Raw genomic sequence first — 13,901 nt, forward strand, 5'->3', positions numbered from 1 at the left:
CAGACACAAGCTAAACACAAGGAGGTTTCCCAATAGGCATGCTCTTTCATAAGTAAAAATCCACAGCTTTTCATTTCACTGTACAGAACCTGGATACTATTAGCATAAGGACAGAAGTGGGATGTTCAGTGGCTTAATTGTGAAGTTTCTCTCCTTTTCATGTAAATGTCATGCAACAGTGCAAGATCTTAAGTGCCTTCAATTCTTTGCACTAGTGTAGTCAATAAGGTAACTGCAAAAATACCCATATATTAATAATTTCTATTTTGAGTTTTCTTTCCTTTTAAATTTTTTGGCATTATATAGATATATAATTGAAGAGAAAATATTCATAACTTCTGAAAGACATTCCTGATTAATTTTGCTCATCACAAAACTGACAGCTTATGCTAAGCACCATTTAAAACATAGTTAAAGCACATGACATAAGACTTTTGTGTGATAGCTTTTTTCCATGAAAAAAACTGTCAAGATACTTACTCAAAGTTCAACAACACTATGATGTAATACATTATTTCTGCCCAATTCTAATTTAAAGACAAAATAATTGGATTGAGAAACTCCAAAAGAAAAACAGATGATTGAAGACAGAGTCAAGAAGTAGCAATAACAAAGTTCCTAGAGTTATGCAGTCTTGCCAGAGTGTTGTTCCATGAGTGTACTTCATGAAGGGGTTTCAATCATTTTGGAAAAAATACATATTTTCTTACCTATGATGTCCTCTTTTTTCCCCCCAGTTTCTATTTCAGGACAAATTTATCTTGCTTTTATTTCTTAATGAGTAATCTAATATTCTCTTCTGCCTCTGTCTAGTTTTGAATATCTTCCTTTGTCCTTGTTTCTATGTTAATGGCATGCCTTTGTGCTTGAGTTAGACTGCTAAACAGAGAAGCTAAACAAAAATCTAACAAAAACAGTTTTTATACATACACTGTGCCTTCACCAGCTGTTCCATGTGGAGATCACATGCTCTGCATCATTGTGCTAAGTTGCAGCCAGTTACTTTGGAAACCATCATTGACAGTGCCTAATCACAGTGCTAGAATTTACTAAAAAAACCTTCATATGGGTCAGAGGCCAACAAAGCTTTACAGAAAGCTCCTCCCTGAGAATGCTGCTGCAACAAGACAGCATAAACACTCCTGAATAATAATCAGAATACAACAGAAGCCTCTCTGTTCCCATCATCAACTTCTACATAACAATAATGGTAAACCAGCAGTAACTGAGCAAAGTGACCCACAAATGTGAAAGGCAAAACTCAGTTAGGATTTAAATTTGATCTTTAAATGATCCTATTAGTTAAAATGTCTGCCTTCTTTATAATTTCAGTGTACTGCATAAAACAGCAATCTTGGCCATGCATACATAAACCTAGTATCTTGGTTTTGCTACATATTTTATTCAAATATTAATACTTTCAATTTGGAAGCCCATAAGCTAAATTTCTAAGGAGTAAGGAGTCTACAAGATAAAAAGGGCAGTGATTCAAAATATGAACATCAGCTTAGCTAGCCTAATAAACCACATCATAGATCACTTTTATCCTGTTTGTTACGAAAAAGATGATACTTACCAGTAAAGATATTTGGCCTTCCTTTACAATGTTTAAAATGCTCTTAATTTTTTTCACCTCTTCACTCCTCTCTTCTGGGCCCCCTGCACTGCTCCAGTTCATACTCAGCTCCTCTAGCTGCTTGCTTTCTGCCACTGCTGTCTGCAGGTGGAAAGTCCTCCGGTGGCAGTTTGGCATGGTCTTCTCAGCTTTGTGACCAAGAGGATCAGCAAGTGTCCTGCTGAAGAAGCCCTTGCCTTGGGCTTCAGATTCATGGGCTGAGCTACACTTAACTAAAGGCTGAGAAAGCTCTAATTCTTCTGCTGAATGCTTGTGCTGATCAAGGACAATGGGCTGTGTTTTTCTCAGCTGAGTGCCTTTTACAGGAGACAGCACACAGAACTGCGTCCCGCCAGCAGGCGAGCTCTCTGTGCTCCCTGCAGGACAGGTCTTGACACTTAGACCATTCACAGTTGAACACACACTTAATAGTTTTTTCTCAGGAGCTACCTTTGTAAAAGGAACAGGTTGCTGACTTGATTTAATATAAGGCACATCCAAAATTTCATCCATATCCAGATCATAGTGCTCCAGCTCCCCAAGCAGAACAGCAGGCTCAGTGCCTTTGCTTTTAAGGCTCTCTCCTTCTCCTGGACTCTGGTCATCATTTGGAGGTGCAGACTGAGAATCACTGCCTTTCTGGTAGTCTCCCTTCTGGTTCTTCTGGTCATCACTTTCATTGTTCTCAGAGCTTTCTGGCTGGTGCTTTAATGGAGAAACCCTCTTCACTGGTCTGAATTTATTGCACGCATCTGCAATTCCTGTTGGTTTCTGTGCATTTCCAAGAAGAGTTGAGACCCCACAGTTCCAGCTGCTGCTGGAAACTAGAGAAATAAAGGAATTTGATTTAGCAGTGAGTGCTACCTGACATGTGACATGATGGCATGCTTTTAAAGACACACCTGGCCAAATACCAGAAACAAGAATCATATGATAACATGCCAGATTCATATCTAAACAGATTTAATGGCAACTCTATCTGAAGAATTTTACATTCCTAAAACAAACTTTTCTCAAGGATATATAATGTAATAATTACAAATAGTTAGTTCTAATCAAGTTCTAACCAAGAAAATAAGTTGTCTGTGAGCCAGTGATGTGTGCTGGTACCCAAGAAGGCCAATAACATTCTGGGGTGCATCAGGAGAAGTATTCCCAGCAATGATCTAGAAGTGTTCCTCACCCTTTACTTGGCCCTTATGAGGCCACATCTGGAGTGCTGTGTCCAGTTCTGGGCTCCTCAGTACAAGAGAAACATGGAGCTCCTGGAGTGGGTCCAGGCTGTCCCTGTTATCAAGGGACCACCTCTCTTCACAGGAAAGGCTGAGGGAGCTGTGCCTGCTCAGCCTTGAGAAGAGACAACTGGGGCAGGACCTCATCAATGTCTATGAGTATCTGAAGGGAGGGATTCACAAGGAGGGACCAGGCTCTGCTCAGGGGTGCCCAGCAATAGCAGGAGAGGCAATGGGCAGACACTGAGGCTGTGCCACCCAAACTCGAGGAAGAGCTCCTTTACTGTGCAGGTGACTGAGTACTGGAATTGGTTACCCAGAGAGGTTCTGGAATCTCCTTCACTGTAGATATTCAAGAACTACCTGGACACAATCCTGTGCCACATGCCCTGGGATGGCTCTGCTTGAGCAGGGAGATTGGACCACATAACCTGCTGTGGTCCCTTCCAACCTGACCCATTCTGCGAGTAACAACCTAGTGGCATTTACAGGGGTCTGGTCCAACTATGTTAGTTTGTTTTTGTAGGTCCAACTATGTTGTTTGCCTCTCTGCTCTGCACTGAGAGGCATCATAAGAGTAGGATGATTTTCTGAGAGGGCAACAAAAGAGTTAGCCAAAGCTTTTTAGTGGATTTGTTTTAGCACCAATAACAACAACTCAGTTTTTAAGGCCTGTTTCCTCTGGAAGATGTATTTTTCTTACAAGAACTAGAAATTCATGAACATCGACTGAGAGCAGGGACTGTTCAGCTTGGGAAAGGAAAGGGTCAGAAGGAATCTCATTATTAAGAAGAGGTAACAAGGCTCTTTTCCATGACAGGACAAGAGGCAGCCAGCACCAAGTGAAATATAAGAAATTCTATCTGAGCACAAGAAAACACTTTTTAAATTGTGTGGCTGGTCAAATACTGGCATAGTTGTCCAGGGATTTTTGAAAGCTCCATCATTAGAGGTAGAGTTCAACTGGACACAGACCTGGCTTAACCTGCTCTAGCCAACCTAAACAATTCTGTGATTCTCTGATCTAAAAATCAAGCCTACTTATTGAGATGTGATGTTCCTTCTGAACTTCTCCTCTCTATGTTGGCTTCTCTGTCAAACTTTCCATCCCTTATATCTATAACTTGTGTACACTCACACCCACATCCACATCCATATCTATAGCTCTGGACCTTTCCAGGCAATTATTTCAGAGCACTGCAGGATAGTTTGAGTAGTGAATCTGACTTGAGAGAAGGGAAGGAGCTCAAGTCAACTGAACTCTTAATTCTACTGAACTTGAACTCAATCCTACTGAATTTGTACTCTTTCAGAAATAGTCCCATCTGGTAATATGGATGATCTTCACAGTAAGTGGAATTCTGGCAAATGGTTTTCTTTCTCTTGGTATTTTCAGTTGAGGGACAGCACTAAAACCACAAAAGCATTTAGGCAGTTACTACGCCCCTTTCAATGTACACTAAGAGTTAATGCAGTCTGAAAGTCAAGAACACTGTTTAAACAAAGCAGATTTATAACATGTGCTAACTGCATATCAGTGGGATCTAATTTGTGGTCAAAACACACAATTTGCCATGAACACCTTCCTAAGGAAACAGATATATACACTTTCAGTGCAACATTAATATCTGAAGCAAAAGATTAGTATGGCTTAGTAGTTATGCATGTCTGAAAATTACAGTAATACTTTTGGAAGTGCTTAAGAAAACATTTCTGAAGAAGAAATAAAAATAATAATAATCAAAAGGCATGTAACTTAGTGGGCCAATACAAAGAATGCACTGTACTGACTTATTTATGTATTGTATAAGATTCTAGGTTCAAAGGCCTACACTTTTATGTTGGTTTTATTTACATGTGAAATTTTTTCCAAGTGATACTGGGAAATGGATACCATATGTTTCCCAGCTGTTTTGTTCTGACAGGAACTATTAAGCACTCAGTATGGAAATGAATTCTGTCTGAGTTTTATGAAAACACTGCTTTCAACACAGGGGTCTAGACAGAGGAAAAGGCATCAGCATTTTGTTTGTCGTCACTTTATTTAAGTTTACATTTATTTTGCTGCTTCACTTTCCCTGCTTTTTACTTTAATAACATGCATTTACATAAACCACTGGTGACCAAACTGTAAAATCAGGCACTGAGAAGAAGCAATGATGTTTGTTACAAATCTGCCTCAGACAATTGTGAAGTCATGTACTTCTCCTTTCTTTCATTAAAGTTAGAGCAGAGTATGGTACTTCCATTTTTCATTGTATTTTTTATCAACATCTCCTTACAAACACAGCTTTTCCAGGGAAAAAGAACTAAACTGGAACACCAAAACCAGTTAGCAATATTTTTACTGACTTAAAATCATCCTCTTCACTTAACTGAGATGATGAATTTCCACTATTTTTAATAAAGGATTAGAACATAGCATTTAATCATATAGCTGAAGGGACGAAAGAAAGTCAGACTAGCAGACACAGTATTTCTTTGTGCCATTTACTCCTTGGAGCTGCATCAGTCCTTAGGCTGTTAGAGCATGATTTCCCTCTCCATGACACTGCAGCCATAGCCTGGAGTGGACTGGGACATGGCTTGAATCTCTTTCTTTCTGCTTTCAGATGCTTGTTCCCTGAAGAAGCAAAAGCAAATGTTGCCTATAGCTCCCAAAGCATCAGCACAGCAGGAGTTATGCTGAGTAGTCTTAAACAGCTGCTCCAGAGGAAAAGCCTCTTGCTCATCCCTCCATACTTATGAACTCAGACAGGGGCCATTAAAAGTCTGGGTCAAATAAATACTGTTTGATTGTTTTATAAACAACAGTAAAAGATGGCCTGAGTTTAAGGCAGGGGGCTAGAATGTGGAGCAGCTAGTTTGATTCCAGAATCTGACAAATAATTCTGGTATACTCCTAAAAAGTGATGAAAATCTTTTTCCCCCAACTATGTGTCAAAATTATTTCCCAAACTTTTACTCATTAATATATGAGACTTGGATAATTCTACTGTTGTATTACTGAGGCAAAAAGAGCGAGCAATACAGAAACTGCAGACTTCTTTTGCATTGGTAAAGAAGTGTTAGCTGCCTGATAGACCTGAGGTGTCAAAGTATTTCTTTGTCACAAAAAAAAAACTTTATCTGGCAAAAACCTGCAAGGGCCCAAGGGCCAAATTTGCAGATATAGTTCCTCACCATACATTGTGTTCTATTTTTTTTTCTGAGGAAGACAAAATGCAAATGACTCTAGAGGCCTGCAGGCTTATTTATAGGTTTTCTTATATATTTATTTACTTACAGATGTCCTAGAACTACTGTGGGCAAATAAGCAGAAAAGGGGGCAACTAGGAAGCAACTTATATTTCAATTTAATCCCCACCTGATTCTACTTCCAGGAATCAAAATTGATCCTTATAACATGTTTCCAGTAGGAAGCATCTGTTGACTTCAGAGTATTTTTCAATCACCTCTGTATCTAGAGCATGGTGAGAGGTGGAGTATCTGGTATACAAGCATCTGTAGAACTACAGGGTAATTGAGTTTTCTCCAATCATCAAGATAACCTCCTGCACAGATGAAATTTTACACTTGTGACAGGCAGTTTCTGTGATACTTACAGTCTAATGGCAAACACCAAAATGCCTCTAAATTGTCCTGAGTTTAATGAAAATACCAGTATTATGTTTTACTTTAAGAAAGCTTATGAACAGCATTGTCAACTGCTCATACTTTTTAAAATGCAGTATTTCAACTTAATGCTCATACAATATTAGGAGGGGACCTGCAGCAAATCTACACAAAGTTTCATATTTGGAGTTTTACTGTCATCTGAAAGAAATGCCTGAGCTTCTTCCTTGTGATATGCCTTCAGCAGAGACTTGAATCAAATAAGACCCACATTAATTCAGGTAAGATAAAGCATTGTGATTCTGACTTTGTATACAGGTGTTGACTACACTAGGAAAACTTTCCAAAAATTCATTTTTGTAATCACCAATGTGGGCTCCAAGTGATAGAGGAACGGGTGTCTCTTACAAATCAGTGGATAATCAGAGCCAGAACCAAGGATCTATTTACTCCTTTATTAATATCACAAAATTCATATTTAACTGAATTCATTTTGACTGAAGGTGGCACTGTTTTACAGTTTTAATATATCAATAACCTGTACCAGGAATACATACTGGAGTTCTTTAACATAAACTCTTATAGCATGAGAACCTCAATTAAAGAACAACCCTGCACAGATAAAAATGGAGAGTGTTTGCTCCCATTTAAGTGGAATTTCAAGTCACTCTAAAGAAAAAAGGAAGAGTATACAGGGTAAATAATAATTAATGCTTTTAAATAACAGTGCATCTTTTCCAGGTAATTCAAACAATTTGTGTCTCAATGAATGAATATTTTTTTCTTATCTTGGCTTGAGGAAGAATAACACAAAAGCTGTCATTCTCGAATAGATAATAAAGAAAAAGCGAAGAAAATTTTGAAATTTATAAATTTGAATTACTCTTGTATAGAGTGATCTATGGACGTAAAAGGAAGACAGCAAACAAAGTTCTAATGAAAAATCAGAAGAGGTCGTTCTGGCACACAATGTGTGAAAAAAGAAGAGGGAGGACGCAAAAATTTGGTAGGAAAATAACTTATATGCAGCTAGCACAATTGTTTTTTACTAAGAAAATTCTTCAGTATTCTACCAAGGAATGATCCAATCAGTATTTTATTGTTTCAGATGTATTTACCTGGGAGATATTTGGAGAGTATAGTCTTGAATATAGAAGATAGAATACAAGTCTGTGAAATTGATGGTTTTAACACTGCTTCCAAATCAAATTTTACTTTATTTTCTCATACAACTAAAAATTACCAAGAGCATGAGACAGAAATTGAGACAGAAATTTTCTGCTCATTGATTTATCTTTGTCAATTAGAAAACTAATATTTTGAATAATTTTTCAAATGGCAGTTTCTTTGGGAATGAATCAAGCAGTGCAGAAAGATAACTGCTGGACATTAAAAGTGAATTTGTTTTTACCAATCAGTGAATAAAGATCTAGAGTAGTATATTGCCTTCATTTGAAACAGCCATTTAATGACAACTGAAAGTCATCACAGATGACAGAATATACTTCAACAATGACATGGTTCAGTGAAGCTTGTTTAACACTGTTGTCTTGAACCATTGTTCAAGTGTCCTTAGAAAATTTGTCCAGAAAGAATACAACGAATTTCATGCTTAGTAACAAAAGCATAAAGGACTGATTTCTGTTTCAGTTCATCAGTCTATATTAAACAATGCTGGAAATCAACAGGCACTCAGGCTAACACTTCATTTCAGGAAAAATGTGCTAGCTTGGTCCATTTCTAAACCACACTCTTTAATTTTTTATCTTTGAAGATAAAAAAATCGCAGAATCACAGAATATTCTGAATTGGAAGGGATCCACATGGATCATTGAGTCCAGTTCTTAAGTGAATGGCCTGTACAGGGTTTAAACCCACAGTCTTGGAGTTAATTAGCACCATGCTCTAAACAGCTGAGATAATGTCCACCTTAGTGGTTATTATGCTACCTAAAAGATCATTTTCTTGATGCACAATTGTAGAAAAAACAATTACCCTTAATCACTTTATTGTGAATAAACCATGATTTTCCCTGCAATTTTTTGCCAATACTATATCTCTTTCCTTGTAATCTGGGGGTACTGACACATATACTGGGTCCAAGGATCCCTTGGAACTTTCCTGAGTCAGAATTCCCTAAATCCAAGAAGGACTCTGAGAAGTCTTAAGGGACTTGGATGCAGGACTTGAAGGAATACTAAGGAAGTTTGCAGATGATACCAAATTAGGAGTAGCTGGTTACTCCCTCTGAAGACAAGAGGCCCTGCAGAGACACCTTGACAGATCAGAGGCCTGGGCAATCACCAACTGTATGAAGCTTAAGAAAGGAAAGTGATGCATTCTGCTCCTCAGATGGGGAAACCCTGGATGAATGGACAGACTGGGGAATGAGAGGCTGGAGAGCAGAGCCATGGAAAGGGACCTGGGGGTCCTGGTCAATGGCAAGCTGAACATGAGCCAGCAGTGCCCTGGCAGCCAGAAGGGCCCTGTGTCCTGGGGGGCATCAGGCACAGCATGACCAGCTGTGCCTGATGCAAGGGACAGTCCCCAAGGGAGGGGATTGTCCTGCTCTGCTCTGCTCTGGGACAGCCTCGCCTCGAGTGCCAGGGGCAGTTCTGGGTGCCACAACACAAAAAAGACATTGAGCTGTTAGAGAGGGTCCAAAGGAGGGTAACAAGGACGGTGAAGGGCTTTGAGGGGAAACCGTGTGAGGAGTGGCTGAGGTCCCTTGGTCTGTTCAGGCTGGAGGAGACTGAGGGGAGACCTCAATCCAGTTCTGCAGTTCCCCCATGAGGGGAAGCAGAGAGGCAGGCACTGATCTTCTTCTCTGTGGTGACAGTGACAGGATTCAGGAGAATGGCATGAAACTCGGTCAGGGGAGGTTTAGGTTTGATATCAGGAAAAGTTCTTCACCCAGAGGGTGGCTGGGCACTGGAACAGCTCCCCAGGGAAGTGGTCATAACACTAACCTGACAGAGCTCAAGAACTGTTTGGGCAATGCTCTCAGGCACATGGGGTGACTCTTGGGGTGTCCCATACAGGGCCAGGAGTTGGACTTTGATGATCCTTGTGGGCATCCTCCAAGTCAGAATATTTTGTGATTCTTTGATTCTGAGACAGGACGGAGACTCTGCTGCTTCATGGCTGTCATGCACATCTTGCAAAAGAGCAAGGCAGGAACAGGACCTTCCCAACAATACACTGCACCTGCCAGTGCTCTCCAATAAAGGGAGGCAATGGTGGCATTTCAAGGAGGAAAAACTACACATTGGGAAAACTTTCTAACACCTCCCTTTCCAAAGGAACAAATAATCTGAGCAAAAGTTACAGGCCATCAGAAATAGTTAAAAAACCCAAAAAGTCTGCTGAAGGAATTATGTGAAATACTAGAGAAGACACACTGACTTCTAAACACAGTACTTGACTAGGATTAAAAGTGCTTGGAGTAATTTGAAAACAATGTAACCAAATACTTTCATATGTTACTAACTTATTATTCAGTGTTTACATGAAAGGGGGAAAGAAAATCGGAATGACAGGGAATTTACCCAACTTATCTGCAAACAATGAATAGTAACACTTCCATATTGTTAGACATATAGTTAAGAAATGTAATTCCATAATAAGAAATGGGTCTGGTTTATATCTGTTCCAACAATCCTGCTGGTGAAAATTGTTGCCTATGTATATATGTATATATACATATATATAATTATTTTTTCAAGTATTTGAATTTGAATCTTACTTTCTCCACAATTTTTTCTTAACTGTATTAGTGAACTAAATATTTTCCTAAGAGAAAGATGAACAGACAATTTTTTTTTAGATTATGACATGTCTTATCTATGGTTAACATTTGCTTAACTTTTAGTTCTTCTGAAAAAAGAATTATTGGACAGCTACTTTCATAGTCCTCTCTGTTTTAAAGGAGAAATGCAACATCTAAGTAAGCAGGAGTCAGTAAGAGGTAAAAAGCTAGATCAGCACTTTGTAAAACCTCTGAGTTTTTCTATTTGTAACTACTTGAGTTAACAGTGGAATGCAGATATAAATTAGTATGAATGCTTCATGCTATAGTATGAAAGATTTATTATATAATCCATTTTCATTAAAAATAGCACACATCATCAATACTTTGGCATCATTATTTCAATGATCTACAGTATAGGGAAGGCAAAACACTGTGTCGAAAGCAACTATGAAAAGTTATCAAATGGAGCCTTATATAATGTTGACTAATCCAGCTATGTTGATATTTCAAGATACTTGAGATATTCAAATCTGTACAGACATGTAAAGTGATACACTCCTGTTCAGCACTATATTATTACTCAGTAAATAAACAGAGTAAAAATAAAAATATTTCAGTACTATCTCCAAGTCACCAAAATAAGTGTTGACTAGCAAGAAAACTCAGCTTTTAGTACTATTTCCACTTTTCCAATACTACTATCAGTGCAAATGACCTCTTTTTTACTCTGTACTTTTAACCAATCTGCAACTAACTTCTACTGGTGGACTCCCCAGAGCTACTACTGTCTTCCAGCAAACCCTGTATTTGCTTATGTCAACCCCTTTTTAAGGGAATAGATGAGTACTGATTTAATTAAAATCGTAATCAAAAAATGTCCATCTGCAGAGGCAACCACGGAACAAGAGAGATACACGGGATGCTGTCAGCATCCCACAATCTAAAGGAAGAGCTCATAACCAATATTTCATCCTTCCTATTGGATTACATTTCACTTTATGACTACTACCTTAATTTTAAATGGAGAAAGAAGAATGGGAGGAGGAATATGGGAGAGAATGGTGGGAGCATGTGGGGAGCAATGAGGGATTGCTATAGAGTATGGCAGGGAAGAATGATGAGCAGAAGGGGGAAGAAGTGGGTGAAAACAAGGAAGGGGGAAAGAAGGAGGCAGGAGGAATGAGAGAAGAGTGGGAGAAGAACAGTGTGGAGCAACAGTGTGACAATAGGAAAACGGGGAGAGTGGAAGTAAGAATGGGTAAGAAAGGAGAAGGAAGTACCATCAAGAAGGAAGGAAGAAGACAGAATTAAAGGGATAGGGATGAGACAGGGATAGGGGAAGGATAGAAGGGTGTAAAGGGGTAGGATGGGAAGAAAGAGGGGAATATGCAAGGGAGGATGGAGGGGAGAATGGGGTGAGACTGGGGTAAAAAGAGATAGGGTAATTTGAGAGGGGTGCATCAAGAGTCTTCACCCATTACACTTCTGCCCTGCTCTTGCTTGCAACAAGTAATACTGTGTGTGCAACCACTGCTGTGCCCTGTGCAAGCAAGTAAGTATTGTGAAAGTAATATTCAAGTAAGTATTGTAAGGAGAGGTTTGCTCCTCTTTATTGCCAAGGACAGTGGCATGTGGTGACCTGGCCTCTAATAACTCTGTTAGAAGAAGTAGCAATCAGAAAGTTTTCATTTAAGTTAAACACAGTAGAAATTTTAAAAAGTCTGAAAGAAAATATAGAAATAAAAGTTGCTGAAATATAGCATGGTTCTTAAGCCCTTGTATCATCCCATCAATTCCAGATCTCCTGCTTCTGTTATAAAAGTACTTGATGAAACAATATTAACAAAAGTTCAATTAAAAGATCAAAAAAGCACAATAAACTTTTCATAGCTCAACAAAAATGCTTCTCTTACCAATTCATTTCTCCTCCATCAGGAAGAGAAAAATAAAAGCAGATTAATCTGATTTACAGAGTGAAAAACAACGCTGAATGCACTTTTTGTCAGGGGGCAGGGGGAACGTCTCCAGCTGGTTCTCATCTATATGCCATGATTCTTCATTTAGTTTACACTATTAAACTAAAAAACTCTGCTTTAATCTTAACTATTACAGTATGCCTTAGAGTAGATTCTATCATGTAGCATCCTTGATACAGTTTCAGACTCTGGCAAAACATCATCCCTCAGACTGGTCGTGGCCATATGGGTAGTAAATGTATCCAACATTTTTTCATTGGCGCCTACATTATTACGTCTTGTCACCAATGGTTTCTCGGGTTTTCAAGTAAATTGTTGCACATACTGTGGTTTGGAGCTGCTGAGATGAAGCCCTACATTTATCTGTATACAGCCAAATCCTTTTTTGGAACTTTCTTTCCTTCTAATGAACTAACATCTGTTGAAAAAAAAGAAACTCATGTTTCCAGAACACTGTACGTAAATGAGAAAAAACAAAACAACAGGACACTGCCAAGAAGTTATTGTTGCCAAACTGTACATGATTTAAACAAAGCCTAGAATAGTATGGGTGGACAAAAATGGGCATCATACCTGATCTGTCTTCATTTTGTGAATCACACCTTCTACATAATTCTGGGATGGTCTTGAGAGAAGTTACAGAATACTGTAAAAAAGGAAAACAAAATGTATAGAGGTAATAATTAAAAAAAGACAAAAAGTAAGATTTCCAAGAGATTCAAATATCATGGACACTAACTAAATCTACAAACCAAGGCTGCTTCTGGCAGTCTGATGGTCTTAGGTTGCATGAGAAAAGCAAAAGGCACCTGCTTTTGTTTCCCACCCGGAGACATCCGAAACAGACTTTCAAAGCCAGAGCAAATCATCTCCTCACCTCAGATTTCTCCTTCCTGCAGGTCACCACTACTCAAGGCACAAACACAATGTGAGATACATCGGAGATCAGACCACATGCAGGCTTCAAGGGTCTCACTTTGCCCACCTGTGCACCTTTATGGTGCTGCAGTGCAACAATTACCATGCTCAAAAATTACAATTCAAGCTGTCACAATCTGATACGTAAAAGGGATGCAGAATATCTGCACTGCAGAGATTTTATTCCAGAGAGGAGGGTGTGTACCCAAACATATCAGACAACAGGCTCATTTCTCTAACCCGGGCTTTATTAAAGCAAACTTGTACTATTATTTTGATGTAAATAAAATATTTACAAAATAAACCACATCTAATATGAATCAGCATGTTATTCTCCACATTAACTATTCAAAAATGGAAAATAAAAAACCCAGAGGTGCATAGGTATTTTACTAAACAGAATTTTTTAGTTTATATACTTGTGGAATACCTTTAGAAAGACATAGAATCCAGAGTTATAACATATATTCTGATATAGTTGCTTTATAGCAAGTCTTTCTTAATCAAATGCTTAAATGTTATAGGAATCTCCATTTAAACAAATGAAAATCATTAAGATTTTCATTTGAAAGAAATGAAAGAAATATCAATTACTTTGCTTATACTAAAAAAGACCCTATAAAACAGTATTTTGGAAACTTAAATAGAAAAAAAAGCATTTAGGATTAGCACAACTGGAATTTTTCTAAGAATACATAAACACCATATGTTTTCAAAGAAACAGACATTTTAGTTGGTGTGCTGTTGACCAATGAAGCAAAACAACTACATATGAAACCATATAAACTTTCCAC

The 13,901-nt window shown here is 38.4% G+C and overlaps 1 protein-coding gene across 5 annotated transcripts in view; it reads right to left on the reverse strand.

The window, feature by feature from the left end:
- The window catches only part of SNCAIP (synuclein alpha interacting protein), an 88,140-nt gene that overhangs the window by 29,526 nt on the left and 44,713 nt on the right, over window positions 1-13,901 (reverse strand). For all 5 annotated transcript variants that reach the window (XM_077171033.1, XM_077171037.1, XM_054652105.2 and 2 more), the window contains 2 exons: window positions 12,763-12,835; window positions 1,577-2,439 (listed from right to left, as the gene is read on the reverse strand). In XM_077171033.1, the coding sequence (XP_077027148.1) occupies window positions 1,577-2,439; window positions 12,763-12,835 (936 nt within the window). The remainder of the gene's footprint in view (window positions 1-1,576; window positions 2,440-12,762; window positions 12,836-13,901) is intronic.

Source organism: Agelaius phoeniceus, chromosome Z (genome assembly GCF_051311805.1).
Source record: "Agelaius phoeniceus isolate bAgePho1 chromosome Z, bAgePho1.hap1, whole genome shotgun sequence".
Taxonomy (NCBI): Eukaryota; Metazoa; Chordata; class Aves; order Passeriformes; family Icteridae; genus Agelaius; species Agelaius phoeniceus.